This window comes from Vespa mandarinia, unplaced genomic scaffold, assembly GCF_050613455.1.
Source record: "Vespa mandarinia isolate Hongniang unplaced genomic scaffold, ASM5061345v1 scaffold_62, whole genome shotgun sequence".
NCBI classification, from domain to species: domain Eukaryota; kingdom Metazoa; phylum Arthropoda; class Insecta; order Hymenoptera; family Vespidae; genus Vespa; species Vespa mandarinia.
Window position 1 is genome coordinate 76,510 of NW_028197196.1, and position 24,313 is coordinate 100,822.

Below are 24,313 nucleotides of genomic sequence, written 5' to 3' on the forward strand. Positions count from 1 at the left end.
ATTTTCCAATTACGAAACTTTTTGTTTAACAGCGTTCTAAACATTTAATTGGATAATGATCCTTCAACCATTTGAATAAAAAAAATAAATAAATATTTGTAAACAGGGAAATAAAATCAACGAGGTAATTATTGACCAAAGAATTGTGAAGAGGATATCACTTAACTAAAAAAATAGATATATCTTTTGACACGTTCCGTTAAAAAGAAATTAATTGACCATGAAAATTGTTATCTGACTGCCTGTACCGATAATTACATAAATTCTTGCATCATTTCCAAACTCATCTAGAAAGCAACATGTAAATTCGAATATAGAAATTCTTTCTGTTATTCTACCTTACACATTAATTTTGATCTTCCTTTCTTTTCTTCTTCTTATGAATGTTTCATCCATTTCTAAAATAAGGCTGATAATTTTAATTTTCGTTTAAGTACATATTATTGATCATGTCTCCTAACGATAAAAATATACATGTCTTAAATATACCATTGAAACGCTTCTACAAGCATATATAAAATAACAAAGACTTCTTTTTTCTTGCCTTTTTTTTATTGTTCCTTTGTCATTAGAATTTAAAATAATACCCACTTTCCAAATTTATGCTTTATTGGATACATCAAGCATTAAAACAAGCAATAACCTGTGTGTGGTGATATCTTCTTTTGGACCACATGTATTTTCCAGGATACGAATTATGTTCGAATATAAGAAAAAAAAGCAAAAGTGTCGAAGAAGATCAAAAATTGATCAATGAAACATGGTGGAAGAAAAAGGTTAAATGTTTTTGGTTGTTTCTATATTTCAGTTCAAAAGTGAGCTTCGTTAGATCAACAGCTACAACTGTCCTAAAGAATAGAAAAAAATCTCTATTCCAAATGTTCATAACATTACTATAAACCCGCCTACTTTAATTGTGCAATATGGAAAATAATTCAGAAAGTAAGTAAATTTTATAGAAGTATACACTTAAAAAGAATCAGAATCAAAAGATGTGTTCTAAAAATTTAGTAACATTCTTTTACGAAAATTCAAGTAAATGATTACGTGAAAATTTTAAAAACCATAAAAAGGTTTGTGAATTACACGAAATTACGGAAAAATAAGAAATTAAGGTATTCGGTTAATATTACAATTCAACAAAATCTAGAAAAATTAGCTGCAACTACCATAATTAATACAATAAATAGAAAGCGAAAATTTCTTTTTTAATTTTCGAAATATTCAGAAGTGTAAACTCGGAATGTGATCAGCTTTGATTATTCTTTTGTTAGTGGACCGATCAAAAATATTTTTATTTGACATAACCATTGTTGAGACGAAATATGTAATGTAATTATCTACAGTAAATTTCCTGACACTCTTTTTTGTGGGTTTTTATATGGTCCCCTTTAGTTTTATATAGACTAACTTTAACTTTTTTGCACTTACCTTTTATCAAATATTGAAAAGGTTTCTCCAAGAATCGTAATAAATATTTTTTTCCTGTCTGAAACGAAGGAAGATTAAAAAATTTGTCTAGTTGAAAGAATTTCGTATCATTTTATTAACGAGGAATATCACACGTTGTTCTGTTTGCGTAGTACGGGAAAAATTATACGTAGAGAAAAATAGTATAGAAAAACAGTATAGAAAAATAGTATAGAATAATGATCGCATTCGAAGACTCAATTAATTTTTCTTCTATAACTTGTTCTATGATGTTCACTAATTACATATTATTATGAGGCAGGTTGGAAGATACATTTGCAATTGAAACGTTTTCCTTTACCTTATACTAGATAAAAAACAATATCATGAAGCAATTAATATTAATATATGTACATGTGATATTTTTCCCTTTCGAATTATCGAGGACACCAATTATCGATCATTTTCTGTCATAACGAAATTGTCTATTTTAAATTATAGATATATATTAGGACGAGTAATAGATGCCATGAATGCTTTTTAATAATCGATATTAAGATAGAAAGAGCAAACTCATCGGAATAAAGATTGTGTTAATCAAACGTTCGATTATAATATTTTCAGCGGACACTTGAACTTACTTGCATTATCGTTTAAACGATTAAAATAAATAAATACGATAGAAAAACAGAGAAGATTTCTACACGTACGTTTATGTTTATGTTTTCAGATAGATTTAGAGAAGCAATTATGATAGACGTACTGCCAGAAAGAGATGAACAAGAAACAGCCCTATCGGAAAGTTCTTTGAGAGATGCTACGGAAATTAAATATGCTCCTGTATATATTCAACCCATCGAGGATAATGACGAACTTACACCCATTCAAAAATTTTACAGTGGTCAAAGTATTTTTATAACTGGTGGAACAGGATTCATAGGAAAGTTATTGATCGAGAAATTGTTAAGAGAATGTCCCGGTATCACTTGCATTTATCTTTTGATACGTACAAAAAAAGGAAAAAGTGTGCATCAACGCATGGAAGAATTAATCGAAAATTCTGTGAGTTATTACATCTATTACAGGGATTGGTAAATTATTATTTCACCTTTGATTCAACTTTGAAAATATCTCTTTCTATTAAATAATATAATTGGTATATAAAATAAAGAGAATTGAAAAACAAAGTACTGATCTATCATAACCAGTGGAAAAAATCGCAAAAAGTCGTTTTCCTGTCATTTATCATAACGAACGTGAGAGAGAAAATAATTACAACTCTGTCAACTTTCCAGTTATTTTCGACTTTGAGAGAGAAACAACCAACATTCCAGAATCGTATAGTCCCAATCAAGGGCGATTGTACTTTGCCGAATCTCGATATCTCAATGGTTGATAGAGCTACATTAATACGCGAGGTCTCAATTATTTTTCATGTCGCCGCAACCGTTAAATTCAATGAGAAAATAAAATTGGCGACAGAAATCAACGTTCGGAGTGTAAAGGATATAATAAATTTGTCCAAAGAAATGTCAAAACTGAAGGTGCCAACTTTGTCCTTTGTATACGTATTAATAACAATCAGGGTTTTTCAAAATCTGACTGTAACAAATCTTTGTTATTCTTAAAATTTCAGAGTGTTGTGCAGGTATCAACGGCTTATTCCAATTGTTTTCATATTCCACTTGAGGAGAAATTTTATGACCCACCGATAGATCCCGATAAGTTGATAAATTTGGTGAACAGTATAAATGAAAAATTGCTCGACGATATTACCCCACAGTACGTTTATATCTCGGAGTATCGATTGCTTAGTTTCATATTTAGTCACAGAAAATATGAATTGAATAGATAGAGCACTTAATTACACTCACACAATTGTTTGATTGTAGATTAATCGGAATATGGCCAAATACTTATGTTTATACGAAAACAGTCGCAGAGAATTTTATAAAAAAGCATGCTGACTCTATACCGATTGGAATATTTCGTCCAGGAATGGGTTGGTAGTAATGTAATCCTTACAGTATAAAACGATAAATGGTGTATGTTAATCAATTTAATATTTCTAGTGATATCTACGTATCGAGAACCTATTCAAGGATGGATCGACAACTTGTACGGACCAACAGGAATTACAACAAGTGTTCTAATGGGATTAACGCGAATTCTCCATTGCGATGGATCGATAAATATGGACTTGGTACCTGGAGATTTGACCGCCAATGGAATAATCGCTAGCGCATGGGAGATTGCAAATAAACGAAAGTAACGACAAATACTCGAAACAATATTTTTAGGATCAAATTAAATAATAATATTAGAAAATATTGAATTAATTCGTTTGTATGAATACATAATCTTTTTAGAACCAACGAAGATATTCCCATTTACAATTACGTATCAAAGGACAATGCATTCACTTTCGGCAGATTTTTGAATAAGATACTTAAGTATGTAGAACTGGTACCATCTGAAAAGGCAATTTGGTGCCCCATCTTTGAAATAACAAAATATCGGCCGATCTATCTTTTCTACATATATTTTGTCCATTTCCTACCAGCTCTTATAATCGATACACTCTCTTTGTGCAGGGGTAAAAATCCTAGGTAAATTTCTCTTATCTTATTTTTTGGAGGGAGCATATTAGAACGATAAAAAAGCGAAAAATTTCATCTGACGATAATCCTTTTTGTTCAAGGTTACTTAGAATGTATAATAAAATTCACGAAATGTCAGATCTAGTTAGTTATTTTTGTATAAACGAAAAAAGATTTACGAATGAAAGATGGAACGAATTGTTGAGGAAGTTGACGCCCGAAGATCGTGAATTATTCTTTTGTGATATAAAGGATCTCGTTTGGAGTACTTATTTTGAAACATACTTCTCAGGTATAAGAAAATATATCTTAAAGGATCCTATTGAGACACTTCCACAAGCTCATATAAAAAAGCGGAGGTATCTTTTTTATTGCATTTTTACTTCGTTGTCCCTTTATTATTAACAATCACTTTCAAATAATATTGATTTTTGAAATTTTCAAGGTTTTATTTGATGCATCAAGCATTGAAACTTCTTATCGTCTGTGTCCTATTTATCATCACATGGGCTATGATTTCCAGGCTGCTTGTAACATTTGAATCCCCGTAAATGAAGCAAAGATAAGCAAAAGAATGAAGAATAAAAATAATCATAATTTAGACTATCACCTATGTACGAATCAATAATTTCTTGAATAAAATATATCAAAGTTAAACGGTTTTTATTCGTGAAATCTCGGACAGTTATTTGGGTTAGAACTTTCTCCTTATATACTACGCTATTTATTGTATATAATATATACTTATTTTTTTATTTTTAATTTTTATTAAATGTTAAATTGTGGCCAAATGCTTAGCCATGAGTTTCATTTCTAATCTCCTTTGAAACAATGTATTATTTTTACTGGATTTTCTCTTTCTTAGTAAAAATTAAGATAAATCGAGTAAGACAATAATTCAAAGTTTGTTCGACAAATATGTATTTCGAAATCATAACTGCTGTGATTTGTTCCCGAAATACATATTAATACCGTATCATTTTTACTAGTAAATTTATTATTTTGGATTTTTTTGTGAAGTGCATTCATCATACTGATCCCAAATCCCATAAATTTAACCAAAACGTCGAAAATTAATTTCTAAATATAAAGTTTTTGATCGTTATGAGTTGCGTACACTGATAGTTTAAGCCTTCTATGGTTGAAGGGAAAGGCTACTTATTTCTACTAAACTTTATAGTTCAATGCAACAGTTGAGTACATTCGATAACAACACCTGTACGTGACATGAGCATAAGGAAATAATGCTTGCTTCAAACATTTATAATTGCGATGAAAATTCGTCAATTTTATTTATGCAAAACGAGAAATACTTCTGGAAATAAGTAAAATATATATTAATTTTATTACCACGCCATATCTCTCACATATTAACACATTTATAAACGGTGTTTTTCGATCGAGATACTTAGCTGGATATTTCATATAATTTTAAAAAATCTATAGCTAAATATTGAAAGATACAAATATATAAATATATATCAATATAATAAAAATATTGTTTCCTGATATCATGTTTATAATTATTTGTCGTTTAAAAAAGAACTGATACGATCAAAAGAAAACGTTTTTATGCCAAATAAATAAGAGTATTTATAAATAAAAATAAATTGAAAAAAGTCGGAATGGATTTCTAAGAGATGTAAGGATAAATGGTGGATTGAATTGATTTAAAGGAAATTCATGATTTTTCTTTACTAAAGTAGGGAACAATTTTCTTTATCCTCGAGTTTATACTGATATCTAGTAGTTACATTTTTATAAAAAGATGTATGAACAAGATTAATAGAAAAATAGAGATCAAATGAAAACAAAAATTATTCTATAAAATGCGCGTTAAACAGGATCAACGAAAACGTGCATCAACAGAAATGGATCGAAAAATTGTTAGAATATAAAATCAAATAATGCGACGTAGTTGCATTGCCTGTTGATTCGAATATGTAAATGCAAAAATATAATAAAAATGAATGGTGTAATATTTGAGATTATCAAGAATTCAGAAAAACACAAACAGAAATAAGACGTTTTATAGTTAATAAACGTAAATAATAAGATGCTATGGAGAATTTGAAAAAATAGTTAATTGTAGCACTATACCTTATACTTAACAAGTATTTCATACAAAATCATTTTTCAAAAACTGTTTTATTCTTCACAAAATCTACTGTATTTCTGGTAATCTTTCTCCAGGCACGCTCTCAGCATCATTATCGAGCCTAGTATTTCGTTCATCGATTCTATTTTTAAACATGGTTGATACCATAGTGTCGATAAATAAGGATGCTATATTTCCAGGAAACTTAAGATTTGATCGTCCAACAAAATCTATAAACACGAACATAATAAGCTTACACTGGAACCTACTACCGCAAGGTGTCGCCTAAGTTATTGTTTTGATTCTTCCACTCTTCTACTAACCGAAATAAAAATCTTTTAACAAAGATGTACGTTCAATTTAATATAAGTTCTGGCTGTAAAGAAAACCATTGTTATCAATTAATTAGTAAAGTTGAAGACGTAAAATATTATTAAAATTAGAATCATTAAATGCAGTTTTGAAATATTATATTAAAATGAAGAACAGATCAACACGTCATAAATGGAAAGATACATTTCAGGTTATATTATATTATTAATAATGTAATAATTTTTAAAAAAATTACATATTATTTAATAATATTCCCTATTGTTATAATTTAAATCGTTCTTTTGAAAAAGTACATGACACAAGTATTTTCTTTGTGTAGCTTGCAAAAGGGAAGAAAACGACGAGGAAGTGGAAATGTATTTTTATGAAGCAACACAAAACTGGAATCTCATGAAATTAACATATGACTATTGTAGTTCTAAAATATAAATGAGAAAAATTATTATACTTTCGTAATCGCTCGATAAGGAACAATTAATCATCGAACGTTCCTAAAATATATATAGTTAAAAATTAAAGAAGAGTAAGTATTACAATTTCTTTTTAGAAAAAATTGCAAGATAGTAAACATTAACTTACTCGCATTAAAAAAACTCGCATTTCTTTGTAAAACAGACATTATAACTTTATTCCAATAAAAAAATGAATTCTTAAATCAAAATTTTATTTATACCAATTAAAAAGAAATATTCAATTTCAGCTACAAATTATCCAGGAAAACTCGGAATTATCAGCAAATGAAAATAAGCTTATCTCTAAAAACAATGAAAAAGAAAATGAAGATGGTAATGACGATAATGAAAACGTGATGATAAAAATAATACTTTAGTTGACCAAGACAATGAAGAAAGAATGGAATGATATAAAATTAAATAATGAAAATATTGTATATATTTAGAAGATAAAGATGAAACGACAGATGCACATTTGTTTGACATATGAAGACATATTGAATTTTCGTATATTTATTCATATATTATTTTCATAATCTAGACCAAACTATAATTCGATAGATACGCAACATTGGAGAATAATGGTTATGCTAATCTGATTGCTACTTTCAAGATTTTAACTTGGATTGTAATCGAGCGATTACAAATAGATTTTCATTCATAAAATTCATAAAATTAGTAAATATATTTGTCAAAAATTTAATTTTCTTCGCATAAATCTCGAAATAAGTTAAAAGTCATATTGTTTACTCAGATAACGATTATTGATTATATAAAAAGAGTAATACTTTACCTCTTACTTCACTGATGAAATGATAAAGAAAAACTGTAGCTATAGAAATAATTGAGGCACTTAATTTGTTCTCATTGGTATCATTCCATTTAATATTAATTAGGATCTGTATTCTAAGTATACAAATTTATTATGTTCAGAGAAATACAATATTCAAATGGGCCACTGATATAATGGGTACTATATAAATGCGAAGATTAAATGAAATACTTTTTAATGTAAAGTCTCTTCTGATACAAGAAATGTCCACGATTATAGAATCATCTACTTTTGAAAAAACTGACAAAGGAGGTAACTTCTGTGACAAAGAAATAAATGCGTAAGGAAGAAAATACGAAATTCTATAGTAAAAGACAACAAAACTACAACAAGAGATATATAAGCTGTATGTAAAGTGTCGTAATTAGTTCTACAAAGTATGTCATCCATATATATGGTTCTTTTTATTTGTAATATGATTACCAACATTTATATTTCCTTATACATTTAATAAATTTATAATTGTAGTTTGTGGGAGAATTGAAATTAGCAATAGAGGAAGAAACCTAAAATTATGCAATAAAGGAAGAAAGTAAAAAAGAAGAAAAACGTAAGTAGTGAAATGTCTATAAGAAAGAGAGTGTCAAACGAAAGATCGACTTTGAAATTCTCTAATTATGCGTTTTATATATATATACATATATCATTACTTTTTAATTTAATGGTATAGCACTGTCGGTATTAAAAGTAATAATATCTCACTCATTAAAAGACTTTAAAAAATTAATATACTTAACACTATTAAATACAATTTTATACGATAATATTTCCGTTGTAGGCTTACTAAACATCTTCAGTTACATGCACCTGCACCTCTGCTGACACGCTTTTCCAAATTACAATAAATACATGGTACTGATGTGATATTGCCGCATCTTGATATATCTCACACTTTTCCTCTGTGTTTCTATTGTGCAATTGCTTCTTTTAAAGGAATAGTGTTTTATCGCTGAAGAAGAAGAAGAAGGAAAAGGCAGTCAGTTTTAATTCAGTTGTCAGCAATCTTAATTAGAAAATGTCTGAAATGAATCTTTCCAATCGGTTCATAACCCTGTAAATCTATTAATATATACATATTTGTATCATATTTAATCAATTTTTACTCCTTAAATTATATTAATTGCTAACGATTGACCTATTCTATTTCTTACAAATATGTAGGAAGAGAAATAAACTATGAGAATGTTTAGATTATCAGAAAAGAAGCGTAAATAATTTTTTATTTCAAACCTTCAGGTAATTTCTTTTATTTTATAGTATTTCATACTAATTATATTCGAATTGTATTTTTTCTGTGCAGATATATTTCGATGTAAGTCATTTGAAAAGTATCTTAATGATTATTAATGTATTACTTTATTTTCTCGTACATTTGTTGATTAAGTTCTTTGAAATATTTCTAATTTTGTATCTGAATATAGAAAAAATAGGGGTTTTGTGATTTGTAAATAGTTATTTAAAATTTTACAAAGTATATATATATATTATAAAGTCAGTCATAAGTAATGAAATATATTAAAATTATAAATCATTTTGTATTAAATTAAAATTTATATTTTATGGTTGTTCGAATAAAATGCAAAGTTAGGTAGGAATCGAGAGTCACTGTTATGTTTCTCGCAAGTGCTTAGATGGCCTGCTATTCCTATATAATAAACTTCCAAGGTTAACAGTAATAAAATTTCTTTGTGCGTCACTTCGGAGCCACTAGCGGAGTTCGTCAGTAACTCTCAACTTGTTTTGAGGAAAGTCCCACCTGTGGACCACAGCAGAGAGTGAGTGTGTTGTGTAACTTTTTTAGCTGTGTTTTTATAAGCTTTTCTTCGCCGTCTTTCTCGATTATAGAATAGAGGAAGCCTTTATGACTGATCTTTTTCGAGATTGGGCGAGAGTCTATTGGTCAAAGCTAAGTTTTTTCGATGTGTTCGAGACGCGAATTTTTCTATCCATCTTGTATGGATAAATCTTTGTATCTAACTGAAACAGGGCTTTCAGCGAGCAAACTTCTTCTTTTGCAATTATTTCTTTCTCCTTTTCGTGTTTTTTTATTTTTATGAATGGATTCTTAAATGCATTAAATAAAAACTGTTTAATTAATTTAATAAATTAACTTAATGATTGTTAGCTCGATGTTGAATTAGAAAACATTTTGTAATACCTACCTGCAATAGAAATTATTTAAAATTTCTTAGATAGAATATTTTATTAAAATTGACAGGTAATTCGCACATATTTTAATTTTTATTTAAGTTAATTAATTTATTTAATTTTACTGTCTAATTTGGTTTTATCTAAAAATGAAACTTTATAATCCAATTAATTAATATAAATGTAATTTGTATAAAATCTTAACAATACTATATATTTTGACTTGAATTAGTTTTATGAAAAAAAATTTAATTTAATTTAATATTAATTAAATATCAAAAATAGCATACATAAATTAAAATTTTGTTAATTTCATCTTATTGTGAATTATCAGTTATTATACCGATTCCCCTAACAAAAAAAAGCACCTCCAAATCTTTTAAATTTAATAATTTTTTATTTAATCTCATATTATAATAGAGTATATAATCCTAATTTCAATATTGTGTAGGGAGAAGCCTACTTTCAGGGGCAATGTGTAATATTTGTACTGGGTTTATATAGAAAAATATCTCATTATTATTTGTATTAATATTATTACAATATAAGAATCATAATCTATATTTAAAAAACAATAAATATTTCTGATACGAAGCAATAATTAAGATTTTGTGTCGATAAAATGAAAAAATTTTTATATATACATATTAAATATACAAAAAGATTAAACTTTGAAAATCTTCGTACTTAATATTTTCAAAACTACGTGATTATATTGAACTTGACGAATGGAATCTTCATAAAAGTCAGGAAATTGCTGAACATTCTATTAATTGTAAATAACAATCTAAGTAGTTACTGAAGAATTGTTAATGTTGTCGAATGGCAATAATCTTTTAACATTAATACTAAACGGTTTGCAAAATTATCACATACGCAGTTGTAACATTTCAATTTTACATATTAAAAAAGCTTAACAATTGATCGTCTGAAAAAATATATCATTTGTGTTTTCAAACGTAATTAACATAAATTTCAATCTAATCGTTTCATAGTATTGCAATTCATTCACAAAAAAAATATAAACTCATAACATATAATATAAGAATAACCGGAATAATAAAAATACATCTATTATAGAATCACATTAATAAAAATAACAAGCTGCAATAACATATTTTCATCAAGATAAGGAAATGGAAAAAGGAAAGAAAAATAAGTTGTATCGCCGTTCGATTTAAAAATTATTCTACTTTATTTAAAATCTATTATTTATTCCTTTTGAATTGATTAGACTCAGTTTTCTTTCTTCTTGTAAATTCTTAATTCGAACATCAGCAAACTGTAGAAAAATTCTATTAAAATCGATATTGAATCATCTATGGAGCGTTTGATTTTTTTCGATTTAAATTTCGCCAATTTTTTATTTTAGTGATTTTAATAGTGGCTAGTAACTCTGACAGATTAAGAATCCGTTTGAAACTTTTTTTTAGTATCAATCTAAAATCTATAATTTCAGTTGCTCTCGATAAGTATTAGATCACCAAAAAGTCTACTAGTTTAGAAATAGGCGTAAATTTTCAGAATTCTGATTGCATCTTTAACAGCATGGAAAATAAGTAGAAAGCGGACATTGTTAAATTTATAAATTTTCCCGTACGTACATGCGTCTTTTTTCCGTATTACTTGATTTTTAAACTCATGATTATTCATTTTCCATTTCTAATTTATAAAAATAAATTACAAGTGAAAACTTATACGCAGTTTCTATTGTGTCTTAAAGGTAATTATAAACATCGACGTGTTTCTAAATCAATTCTCTCGCCAGCGAATGAGGGTTGTATCCTAACGCATTAGAAATCAGGACATTTTTCATTAAATATTTTTATCCTGTGAAATTATTCCATATTATGTTCAGATTATAAGTAATGAGAGATACAGAAAATCGCCATCTTATAAATCGAGAACAATTACGGTAGAATCAATGAGAAAAAAGGAAGTGTAATTCAAGAAATCTGATACAGTGCCTGAAATAACTTTAATGCATGTATCCAATAATAAACGCTGAGGAAAACAGTATATATTTATTTGGCTTATGATAAGAAAATTAATAAATATTATCATACTCAATTGCTTAAATATTTTTGTTTTCAAATATGCCTACGTTCTTTTACATAATCAAAGTCTGATTTATTTATTCATAAAAAATGCATTTCTATTAGGCAGTTTTTATGATTCGAGTTCGATAGCTTAATCTTATGTCATGATTGTGAGCAAAAAATTGGATACGCAATGACGCAACTTTTATTTGGAGATTTTGTAGAGAACCATAAATGTAAAAATAAATATTTTATCGAATAGCATGTAAATGAACATTACAATTAAAATATTAAACTTCTATTGATAATTTGTTCGTTTAATTTCGTTTAATTTGATTTAATTTTGTTATAAAAAAATACAAAATTTGTAATTATTATTTGATACAACGTAAAATTATTACATAAAACAAATCTGTAAATATGTTATTTAGTTTTACGTGAGTTAATACCGTAAATTCGTTATATTCGTTTTCAAGAAATATATTTAATGAGTTTAAGTGATTCTTTCTAAATTTAATATTTCCAGTAATATTTTGTTCTCAATTATATTTGATACTTCTTGTTTAAATTTTAAACAAAATATTATTGTAAAAATAATATGAAGAAACAATATTTCCAATATTCATACATATTGAAATAACAGAACATTGAGGTATTCAAGTATAGTCTTTTGGAAATTAGACGTAGTATCCAACTATTCGTCTCGCTTTACACATTTAGGCATGAATGTTTTAATATACGAGAAGCTGTGTATCCGACTTTGGAACACTTTTCCTAAACCATTCTTTTGATTATTCTTCGTAAATTTGAAAATGTATTTCACTGAAATTTTTTACAACACTTCCATCAAGGCGAATTATTAGATAACTAAATAGAGAATATGTATTCAATATTAATTTTAATGTTATCATTAACAAAAAGATAGACAGATAAAAACCCATTGAAGATTTCAAAATTGAAACTTGACAAATTTCATATGATCTAATACGTTGAGCACGATATATACCCGATGAATAAATGGAGTTTTAATGCGAGAATACAAAAAAAACAATTATCATAGTTTAATATGCAAAACAAATACGGATCTATTTCGCGTATATTATTTTTTTATTTATCATTACGTCATTATATTTTCATTCTACCTTGTTTTATTATTACCATATGTTAGTCTGAACGATCATATATACTTAACTGAAAAGAAATGCAACCAGATATTGGATAAATTTTTTTTACAACGTTTTGTCGATGAGGTTATTCAATGCAAATGAAATGATACCAATAAAAACACTAGCGTACAAATAATAGGAAAGATTTATAAACGCTGAACCGTTATGTTTACATTCTAGGCAAAAATTATCTTTCTACAATGTATATATATATATATATATATATATATATATATATATATATATATGTATGGATATATGTACATACACACTAATTAGAAGTTTAACATTTACCAATTTAAATAATATTGATAAGGTCGACTTAAATAATTGAATAAAATTGTCTCAAAAATATTTACAATAAATAGTATATATTAATTATTGTAATATTCCTAGAGATATTCATGTTTCAAATACTTATTAAAGATTGATAACAAAAATATGAACATATGAACAGGAAGGAATTACATTTGCTAATCTAAAAAAATAATAATCATGATTTCCTCTATCTACGAATCAATGTTTTCTCTTATTCAAGGTATCTAAATCGAAACATGGTGTGAAAGAGGAATTAAAATACGATTCTGGAGAACTTTATTCGTAAAATCTCTGACAAATATGGATATATTGTTTGTTATTAGATATAGAAAATATACTTATATTACCATTACTGTTTTTGTTATTGAGTACGAATGATTCATTGCAAGTTTAAGTTCATAAACCTTAAAAATGTATATTTTTCGAAGCAAATTTATCGCTATTATATGATTTGTTCTTCGATAGTTATTGCAAAGCAATTTGAAAGGTATGATACAATAATTCACCGTTGTAACGACACATACATACATTGAAGTCATAAACAACTAGTTTCGCAGATAAAGTACTTATCATAAATTCCGTATCTTTTTTCTGATAAATTCGTTTTACATTTATCTGTTATGTGGGTTATTCGGAAAGTAATTTCGTTTTTTCCCGACAAGGGATTTAATTGTATTTTTTTGCAACCTACTTAAGCCGTATAATCATTAAAAATCAGAAAGCTGATATGGCAAGGATTGTAAGTGAAAAAGTCCAATTGATTCTACGCAGTAGTTTTTGGTTGGTGCCCTTTTAAATATGGAGAACAATAAGCACCATTTTCGTCATATTTTATTTTTTTACTATAGAAAAGGTAAAAATACTGTTCAAGATAAAAAGAAATTAACCAATGTGTATGGAGAAGATGTGTCGACAGTACGCCAGTGCAAGAGCTGGTTTGCAAAATTTCGATCCGGCAATTTTGATGTCGAAGATGCACCACGTTCTGGAAGGCCGTTTTTAACTAATAAAGACACGATAAAGGCATTAGTTGATGCAAACCGGCGAATAACAACACGTGAAATTCGTAAGAGATTAAATTTATCAAATTCAATTGTTTATGATCACTTGAAAGACCTGAGTTTAACCTCGAAGCTCGATATATTGGTTCCCCATGTTCTCACGGAGAGAAACTTTGTGTCGTCGCTTTGATGTCTGTGATTCGCTTCTAAAACGTCACGAAAATAATTACAATTTTTGAAGCGCATCATTACTGAGGACGAAAAATGAGTTGTATACAACAATATCAAACGCAAGAGATCATGGAACAAAAAAGATGAACCGGGTCAAAGCATTTCCAAAGCCAATATCCATTAAAAAGAAAGATGATGCTGTTTGTTTGGTGGGATTTTAAAGGAATCGTTTTTTTTTTTTGAGATTTTAACGGATAACACTTCAACAGAAAAGGCCAGAATTAATCAACAGAAAAGTTGTAGTGTTTCACCAAGATAATGTGAGACCTCATACAAGTTTGGTCACTCACCAAAACCTTTTACAGCTTGAATGAGGTACAATGCCACACCCACCACAATCTTCAGATTTGGCACCTTCGGATTATTATTTATTTCGGTCACTGCAAAATTTTTTAAACGGTAAAACCTTAATTTCAAATGAGGAAATCAATAATCACCTCGATCAGTTTTTTGTCAGCGAAGACCAAAAATTTTATCAGCATGGAATCATACTATTACCAGAAAGATGGCAAAAGGTATTGGACCAGAATAAATAATTTAATAAAATATTTGTTCATTATACGAAAATTGTCTATCATTTTCACAAAAAAAAAAATACGAAATTACTTTCCGAACAACCCATGATATCTGCCATCATCGTAGTATATTTTAAGAATTTGACCAAAACGTCAAAAATTAATCTGTGAATGTAGAATCTTTTATCATTTTGATTTCCGTTAGTTTAAGCTTTGAAATGTAAGAGGTTGTAATGTTAACTACTTTACAGTTAAATCGAAACCTTCAGTCGAGCAACATCTACACTACGTGAGCACAAGGAAAGAATGCTGTTTCAAATGTTTATGATTTCGATAAAAGTGCATCAATTTTAATTGTGCAAAATGGAATATATTTTCAAAAAGTAAGTAAAATTTATATGGATATTTATTTTTAAAAATTATCATTATTTCACAGAAGTGAAATGGAAGTAAGTACAATATTACGGGAAACAGTTTTTTTTCAAAATATTCTATATTACAAAACAGTTAGGACTGGACATGGAATAAATAATCAAGATTGGAAAATATTAAATTATTTGCTTTCGATAGCATGAGTGTATCAATGAACTTGTGTGATCTGTTCACAGGCCAATATGATTAACTCTACTATAGAATTCTTTTTAAATTTTCATGACAATGGACTTGATTAAAATTTATTTTTTTATATTAAAAATAAATTTTAAATTAAAAATAAATAATTAAGCTTAACACCACTAAATGATCAACAATTTTATTGCCTCTGAATAATAAATAATGTTACTATACCAATTTTCTTTACGATTTGTTTCATGTAGTTAATCGATCTAGCGAATGAAATTGGTTTGTACCTAAATCAAATAACTCGACAAAATTCGCCCACTCATTTTCAATTAAATTTATCACCTAAACTTTATTTACCTCTGATAGTCCATTTCACTATTGTTTTTCTGTAAATTATTTATCAAAATGTCTGAATGTTTACTTAAGTCGATTTGAAATTTACTGAAGCAGACTATTATTTGCAGAATCTCATGCCGTTTGATCATATTGAATAAAAATAAATCAAGAAAAGTAGGAAGGATTATAAATTCTAAAAAAAAAAAATAATTAATACATCACGACCGAGTCATATGCTTTACGTGTGGATTATAATTCATGTTTTTGCTCGCAAAAGTCTCTGCATTGAAAGCTGAGTGATCTCTTATTTGAATAATATTCCCATAAATCCATTTTATAGTCCGTCGGCAATGGAAAATAATCATTTCAATGGAAACATTTACATTCGTATACCTATACATATTCCTAGAACTAAACATATATCTATATTTATCTCGCGCAGACGATATATTGGCTTGTTTATTTACTTGCACGAAGTACAGCAACAACTACAGCTTGGAATATATTTAATCTACATATGTACAAGTTGTTAATGAATAATTATGTTTTTCAAAATCAATGTCAAAGGAGACAAAAAAAGCAAAACTATCCGGAATAGCGAATATTATATAATTCATAAGAAATATTCGATATTCCATCACAGATGAGAACTTATCCAATTTAACAGGTTCTTCTACGATTCTATTCTTTTAAATTAGTCTTTTTTTTTTAAATTAATTCTTTTAAATTAATTCTTTTAAATTAATTTTGGAGGTAGTGAGAAATAAAAATATGAAGTATTTTTAGAATTAAAAAAAAAAGGAATATTAAAAATTAATAATTTAGTTTAAATATAGTATAAAATATATGAAATTATTTGTAATAATGAATTATATATAATGTAATTATTTTATTGTAAAATATATTATTTATTAGTTTATTATAATATTAAAAATTTAGTATTTTGTAGACATAAAAGAAAAAAAGAAATTGATAAATAATGTTTTGAACTAATATATAAAAGCTATGTATTAATTTCTTGAATTAATATGTAATTATAATATATACGTCCATGGTACAGAAAAGGTTTAGAATATCTTTGAATGAGTGCTTTCCAGTTATTTTCCAGATTGAGAGAGATATCTATATTTGTATTTATATTTATGTCACACGGACATTACCTAAATGAAACATAGGTCAATCTCTCCTCGCGCAGAATTCTCCACAACTGCATAATACGGATGAAAAAAATCGAACAAAAGAAAAGTGAAAGAACCTTTCTCGTACGATGAAGAAGTAAAAAAGACTTACAAGTTTATCTATACGAACACGTTCGCAGATTGATCTGGAACAGTAGAAATGATGGAATTACTCTTAGAAGAGGATGGACAAGAAGTAGTCGTTACGAAAAACGACTTCGAGAGATTTTAATCTTTTCAAAAGATAGTTCAACTTCGTCTCGCTATTGTGACATCAACTTGATGTTGTGTCTTGAATGGCTGTAGAGTAACCGAAGTGCCTGCAGCCTTCCAATTACACCAACCTAATCACACGCCTCTTTTTCGGTCAATCGTTTCGAAATCTTACACGGGAGCGAGGCTCTTTTTTCCTCTTTTTTCTTCACAATAGGGCAATCGAACTACGCCAGGAAAGATTTACTTTAACTTACTTATTCGATGAAACGATGATAGAGGCTCCGAATATCGTTCCTCGCGTCTATACTTCTTTCGTGTGTTCCTGACTCTGGTACTGATCCTTGAATTGGTTTTCTCTTGCTAACGATAGCTGAGGAATAATAGGGTTAAGCGATGCTTGGTATTCCGCACACTTTTCTTCTCTTTTACGAATTGATTTATTTAGTATAAAATCGGTGATGGAAATTTACAATGAATAATAATATAAGTCTTAAGTATTGTAACTGCTAATTGTAAAGAACTGTGCTTAGCGACTGACTCCAACAAAATGATCTTAACGGCTAACTGTGATGAATTTATCTAGACGACTGTGGATGATGATGTCCTGACGATGAAGTGTTGACGATTAAGTTTTTTCTACTGCGTCCTCGCCTGCACATACCTCTCCTACACACACATACTTGCAAGAATCATTCTCGCGCATTTTACTATCGTCAATTTCCAAGCGATAAGCCATTTCGTTACACTGTTTCTGCATATATTAGGGTATCCCATAAGTTTGTTTCTTTTTTCTAATATGAAATGAATATACAATGTTTACTGTTTAAGTTATTATTTATTTTGTTATATAAGAACCCTTTTGCTCTATTACCTTTTTCCATCTCTCAGGAAGCCTCATTATGCCTTCTTTCCAAAATTGTTGTGTTTTGGACAAGAAATAATCCCGGTGGTGCACTTTTTCGCTGAATGGATTTAAAATGCTTATCGCGAAGAGAATTTTTTGAGGACAGAAAGAAGTAATAATCAGATGGAGCGAAATTATTGAGAGTATGCAGATGCGGTAAAACATCCCAATCAAATTGTAAGAGCTTTTCTCTTACCGCTAATGCAATATGTGGTCTCACGTTGTCATAATGAAAAATAATGCCTCGTCGGTTCATTTATTATGGCTATTTCTTGTTATAGCAGCTTTCAATTGATTCAGTTAATCGTAGAATTTATTGTTTCACCTTGAGGAAGGAGCTCGTAGAAAATTACACCTTTCCAATCTCACCAAATGGATAAAAGAACTTTTTTGGGCTGTAATCCCTGCTTTGCGACAGTTGAAGTTGTATTGTCCTTATACCAAGTGCGTTTTCTATGGACATTTTCATATAAAATCGAAGTTTTGTCTCAAGCGACAAGCCTCTTTAGAAACGGATCTTCTTCATGTCGCTGGAGAAGCAAGTCGCATGTAGAGTTGCGATTCATAAGACTAGTTTTCGTTAGTAAGTGCGGAACTCAAACTTCGCAGAGATTAACATATCCCATCTTAGTTAGGTGATTATGTACTGTTGTTTTGAGAATCCTAGTGGCGTTCACTATCTCCCGCATACTATATCGTGGATTTTCATCAAGCATGGCCTTGATAAGGCCTGTATCCATCGGCACATAAAATTTTTGGTCTTTGCTGGCAAAAAACTGATCGAGGTGGTTTTTGACTTCCTCATTCGAAGTGAAGGTTTTATCGTCTAAAAAATTTTGCAGTGATCGGGCAAATAATAATCCGAAGGTGCCAGATCTTGAGAATATGGTGGGTATGGCATTGTATCCCATTCAAGCTATAAAAGCATTTGGCGAGTGAGCAAATGAGGTATGAGGTCTCGCATTATCTTGGTGAAACACTACTACTTTTCTGTTGATTAATTCTGGCCTTTTCTGTTGAAGTGCATCATTCAGATTGTCCAGCTGATGACAGTAGACTTGCGAATTAATTGTTGTATTATCCGGTAAAGTCTCGAAGAAGAACGATTCCTTTAAAATCTCACCAAAAAGATAGAATCTCCATTTTTTAATGGATATTGGCTTTGGAAATGCTTTGAGCCGGTTCATCTTTTTTGCTACACGATCTCTTGCGTTTGACATTGTTATATACAACTCATTTTTCGTCGCCAGTAATGGTATGCTTTAAAAATGGATCATTTTCGTGACGTTTGAGAAGCAAATCACGGATGTCAACGCGACGACACAAATTTCTCTCCGTGAGAACATGGGGAATCCATATATCAAGCTTCGGGGTTAAACCCAGGCCTTTCAAGTGGACCTATACAGTTGAATTTGATAAATTTAACCGCTTACCGACGTGTTGTTATTCGCCGTTTTGCATCAACTAATGCCTTTATCGTGTCTTTATTAGTTAAAAACGGCCTTCCAGAACGTGATGCATCTTCGACATCAAAATTGCCGGATCGAAATTTTGCAAACCAGTTCTGGCACTAGCGTACTGTCAACACATCTTTTCCATACACATCGGTTAATTTCTTTCTAGCTTGAACAGCATTTTTACCTTTTCTATAGTAAAAAAGTAAAATATGACGAAAATGCTGCTTATTGCTCTCTATATTTAAAATGGCACCAACCAAAAACTACTGCGTAGAATAAATTGGACTTTTTCACACACAAGCCTTGCTATATCAGCCCTCAAAACATATAATGATTACGCGGCTTAAGTGTGAATTAGGTTGCAAAAAAATACAATTAAATGTTCTGTCGGGAAGAAACGAAATTACCTTCCGAACAACCCAATATATTCAGGAAACTTATCACATGTTGTTACAGTCATACACATACAGTACAGACATAACGCGTCAGCTACTGTAACTATTAAAATAATGAATTTTGCTGTAAAATATCATTCTAATAGTAATGTTATAGTTTAAAGGTTAATTAGTTTCCTTATTAAAAATTTATAACATTCCATTGGCAGTATGCAACTGAAAAAATTTATTTCACCACAATAAAATTTTGGCTTCCACTGATTTTATCAATAATTAAACACTTGTTTCAAATTTCGATTCTATCATTTGTTCAAAATATTTGTTTTAAATTGATAAATAAATTGTTTGAAATTGATAAATGTTAACTCAGTCATTTTGTATACTCCTCAAATTTCCAGCTTCCCTCCATCAAAATATAACTAAATTTAGTTATATTTGTATAATTATACAGGTATATCAAAGAAGAAAAATGTAGTAAAAACATATTGCTTCTTAATGCTTAAAAGTCATATATGATCTTAAAATGTGAAAGAAAAATTATTCGTTTGTATGTACACCGTAAGTTAATATACAACGATGGATAATGATACCTACAGTTTGTTATTTTGTTATAATTAGCTTTTAATTTTTCCGTTAATTTGAAATATTTTCCTATAAATTTTAGAAATGAAATGTTTTGATAGAGTTCACTATATTTGATTATTTTTCGTCTATTTAAAAAATTCGATAGAGTCAGTACGTGCAGAATTGGAATATACTTTTAGGGAAGGAATCCGAGTTTAGTTGATAAAAATAGAAGAAAACACTGCCTCTTAATTCTATTTCGCAAAGCAGTCACACGTACTTTATCTACTGTTAGCGGTTGAATGTCCTACATACGTTCATTTCGATCATAAATACTTCTCTATCAAAATCAAAACAGACTTCGATTTAGATTGTGGCGCCTGAATACTTAATTATGCTATTTCTTATTCATGGAGTGTTAAACCAAATTTTTTCTTACTATATTATTCACTTTGGTAAGTGTTGAGGACAAAAAACTGATTAAGTAATCTGTCGTTCGATAAAATGCTAATTAGATCGTGTGACGATAGTGACGTAGGTCATGAATACGACAGATCGTATACAAATGAGACGGCGAGTGATGAATTAAACATAAAATCGTTGTAACCTCGGATCCAAAAAAATTAGTTCATCATCCTTTCCTCTTAAACTTGTGTTGGTTATATCTCTTTCATTCGTACATAATAATCGTTTTCTCATTGCAGATTGTTATGATTTTGAAAATCATAACTGAAATCACCTATAGTAAATATTACCAATAGTTTGTTTTCTTTTGAATGTGTGGAAGAAGAAATTAAATCCTATTAAATTTGATATATTTTCAGTTTTGATCTCTATCGAATAATGCTCCTCAATTTTGTATGTAACATTTGCTCTTCCACATCTCTTTGTTTTTATTTTTCTCTTTAGTCTTGAAATTGGAAAATATTCATGTTCATTCGTAAACTGTACATTCTGTACATAACTGTACGTAAACTGTAGACTTCGCATTTTCAAGTTGAAGTTATTGATAAAATTCGTACGAGTAGAAAAACAAGCTTATGTAACTTTTTGCGATATAAATGTATACAATAGGTTTAGTTGTAGGTATTGTAGAATTAGGAAAATATTCATGTATATATAAATATGTAATAAATATATAATGTAAAAACTGCTAGGAATGATGTTAGTAAGATAGAGATGTAGACCTGATGTAGATATGGTAAAAGATAGACATATAGATATGAGTGTTACGAACAATTTATAAGCGAGAGTATATAAGCGATGGAGTGAAGTGACGTGTGAAGATTAAGTGACGTTTAGGACTTTGTCTAAACACATAGTTCATAGATCCGTATCCTAAAAGATATACGATAATGAGAAGAAAACAATAATGGGCGAACGAAAGAAAGAAACGATAATTAGTATAAAGAATTAGGCATTAGTGCGGAGAGATTAGAATAGTACAGAGTAGATCAAAATAGATAATAGAGTAATATACATTGAAAAGTATAAAAGAACAGAGCAAATCAGAACAAAATATTCTTGACCACGTTTCATTGATCAATTCTTGATCTTTTCGACACTCTTGCTATTTTTCCTTATATTCGAATATAATTCGTATCCTGAATAATTCCATTTGCTCATCTACAAAACGATGGAAGAAAAATTCATCCAATATCTGCTTGCGTTTCTTTTCAGTTAAGTATATATGTTCGTTCAGATTAACATATGGTAATAATAAAACAAGGTAGAATGCAAATATAATGATGTAATGATAAATAAAAAAATAATATACGCGAAATAGATCTGTATTTGTTTTGCATATTAAACTATGATAATTTTTTTTTGTATTCTCGCATTAAAACTCCATTTATTCATCGGATACATATCGTGCTCAACATATTAGATCATATGAAATTTGTCAAGTTTCAATTTTTAAATCTTCAATGGGTTTTTTCTGTCTATCTTTTTGTTAATGGTAACATTAAAATTAATATTTAACACATATTCTCTATTTAGTTATCTAATAATTCGTTTTGATGGAAGTGTTGTAAAAAATTTCAGTGAAATACATTTTCAAATTTACGAAGAATAATCAAAAGAATGGTTTAGAAAAAGTGTTCCAAAGTCGGATACACGGCTTCTCGTATATTATAACATTCATGACCAAATGTGTAAAGCGAGACGAAAAGTTGGATACTACGTCTAATTTCCAAAAGACTATACATGAATACCTCAATGTTCTGTTATTTCAATATGTATGAATATTGGAAATATTGTTTCTTCATATTATTTTTACAATAATATTTTGTTTAAAATTTAAACAAGAAGTATCAAATATAATTGAGAACAAAATATTACTGGAAATATTAAATTTAGAAAGAATCACTTAAACTCATTAAATATATTTCTTGAAAACGAATATAACGAATTTACGGTATTAACTCACGTAAAACTAAATAACATATTTACAGATTTGTTTTATGTAATAATTTTACGTTGTATCAAATAATAATTACAAATTTTGTATTTTTTTATAACAAAATTAAATCAAATTAAACGAAATTAAACGAACAAATTATCAATAGAAGTTTAATATTTTAATTGTAATGTTCATTTACATGCTATTCGATAAAATATTTATTTTTACATTTATGGTTCTCTACAAAATCTCCAAATAAAAGTTGCGTCATTGCGTATCCAATTTTTTGCTCACAATCATGACATAAGATTAAGCTATCGAACTCGAATCATAAAAACTGCCTAATAGAAATGCATTTTTTATGAATAAATAAATCAGACTTTGATTATGTAAAAGAACGTAGGCATATTTGAAAACAAAAATATTTAAGCAATTGAGTATGATAATATTTATTAATTTTCTTATCATAAGCCAAATAAATATATACTGTTTTCCTCAGCGTTTATTATTGGATACATGCATTAAAGTTATTTCAGGCACTGTATCAGATTTCTTGAATTACACTTCCTTTTTTCTCATTGATTCTACCGTAATTGTTCTCGATTTATAAGATGGCGATTTTCTGTATCTCTCATTACTTATAATCTGAACATAATATGGAATAATTTCACAGGATAAAAATATTTAATGAAAAATGTCCTGATTTCTAATGCGTTAGGATACAACCCTCATTCGCTGGCGAGAGAATTGATTTAGAAACACGTCGATGTTTATAATTACCTTTAAGACACAATAGAAACTGCGTATAAGTTTTCACTTGTAATTTATTTTTATAAATTAGAAATGGAAAATGAATAATCATGAGTTTAAAAATCAAGTAATACGGAAAAAAGACGCATGTACGTACGGGAAAATTTATAAATTTAACAATGTCCGCTTTCTACTTATTTTCCATGCTGTTAAAGATGCAATCAGAATTCTGAAAATTTACGCCTATTTCTAAACTAGTAGACTTTTTGGTGATCTAATACTTATCGAGAGCAACTGAAATTATAGATTTTAGATTGATACTAAAAAAAGTTTCAAACGGATTCTTAATCTGTCAGAGTTACTAGCCACTATTAAAATCACTAAAATAAAAAATTGGCGAAATTT

At 28.5% G+C, this 24,313-nt stretch overlaps 3 protein-coding genes and 1 long non-coding RNA gene across 8 annotated transcripts in view; 3 read left to right on the top strand and 1 right to left on the bottom strand.

The window, feature by feature from the left end:
* LOC118450619 (fatty acyl-CoA reductase wat-like) overlaps nucleotides 1–4,652 on the top strand; it is a 36,990-nt gene extending 32,338 nt beyond the window's left edge. Inside the window, exons 2-10 of one of the 2 annotated variants that reach the window (XM_085664527.1) lie at nucleotides 809–942; nucleotides 2,141–2,472; nucleotides 2,706–2,954; nucleotides 3,047–3,192; nucleotides 3,303–3,412; nucleotides 3,483–3,678; nucleotides 3,780–4,019; nucleotides 4,112–4,369; nucleotides 4,456–4,652. In XM_085664527.1, the coding sequence (XP_085520653.1) occupies nucleotides 924–942; nucleotides 2,141–2,472; nucleotides 2,706–2,954; nucleotides 3,047–3,192; nucleotides 3,303–3,412; nucleotides 3,483–3,678; nucleotides 3,780–4,019; nucleotides 4,112–4,369; nucleotides 4,456–4,561 (1,656 nt within the window). In that variant the 5' untranslated portion in view covers nucleotides 809–923 and the 3' untranslated portion in view covers nucleotides 4,562–4,652. The remainder of the gene's footprint in view (nucleotides 1–808; nucleotides 943–2,140; nucleotides 2,473–2,705; nucleotides 2,955–3,046; nucleotides 3,193–3,302; nucleotides 3,413–3,482; nucleotides 3,679–3,779; nucleotides 4,020–4,111; nucleotides 4,370–4,455) is intronic. The other variant, XM_085664528.1, reaches the window with a different exon arrangement.
* LOC146872028 (fatty acyl-CoA reductase wat-like) overlaps nucleotides 1–18,009 on the bottom strand; it is a 28,799-nt gene extending 10,790 nt beyond the window's left edge. Inside the window, exon 1 of the mRNA XM_085664534.1 lies at nucleotides 17,689–18,009. The gene's annotated coding sequence lies outside the window, so the exon portion shown is untranslated. The remainder of the gene's footprint in view (nucleotides 1–17,688) is intronic.
* Nucleotides 1–24,313, top strand: part of LOC118450121 (fatty acyl-CoA reductase wat-like) — an 86,081-nt gene that overhangs the window by 31,646 nt on the left and 30,122 nt on the right. The window lies entirely within an intron of this gene.
* Nucleotides 6,263–8,923, top strand: LOC146872029 (uncharacterized). 4 transcript variants are annotated; one of them, XR_014983756.1, is made up of 6 exons: nucleotides 6,393–6,631; nucleotides 6,761–6,964; nucleotides 7,142–7,571; nucleotides 7,827–8,102; nucleotides 8,194–8,275; nucleotides 8,504–8,920. It is a non-coding gene; the product is annotated as an uncharacterized LOC146872029 (long non-coding RNA). The 4 variants fall into 4 exon arrangements; XR_014983757.1 differs by having other exon boundaries at nucleotides 7,142–7,226; nucleotides 8,504–8,918; XR_014983758.1 differs by lacking the exon at nucleotides 6,393–6,631 and adding an exon at nucleotides 6,263–6,386 and having other exon boundaries at nucleotides 7,142–8,102; nucleotides 8,504–8,923.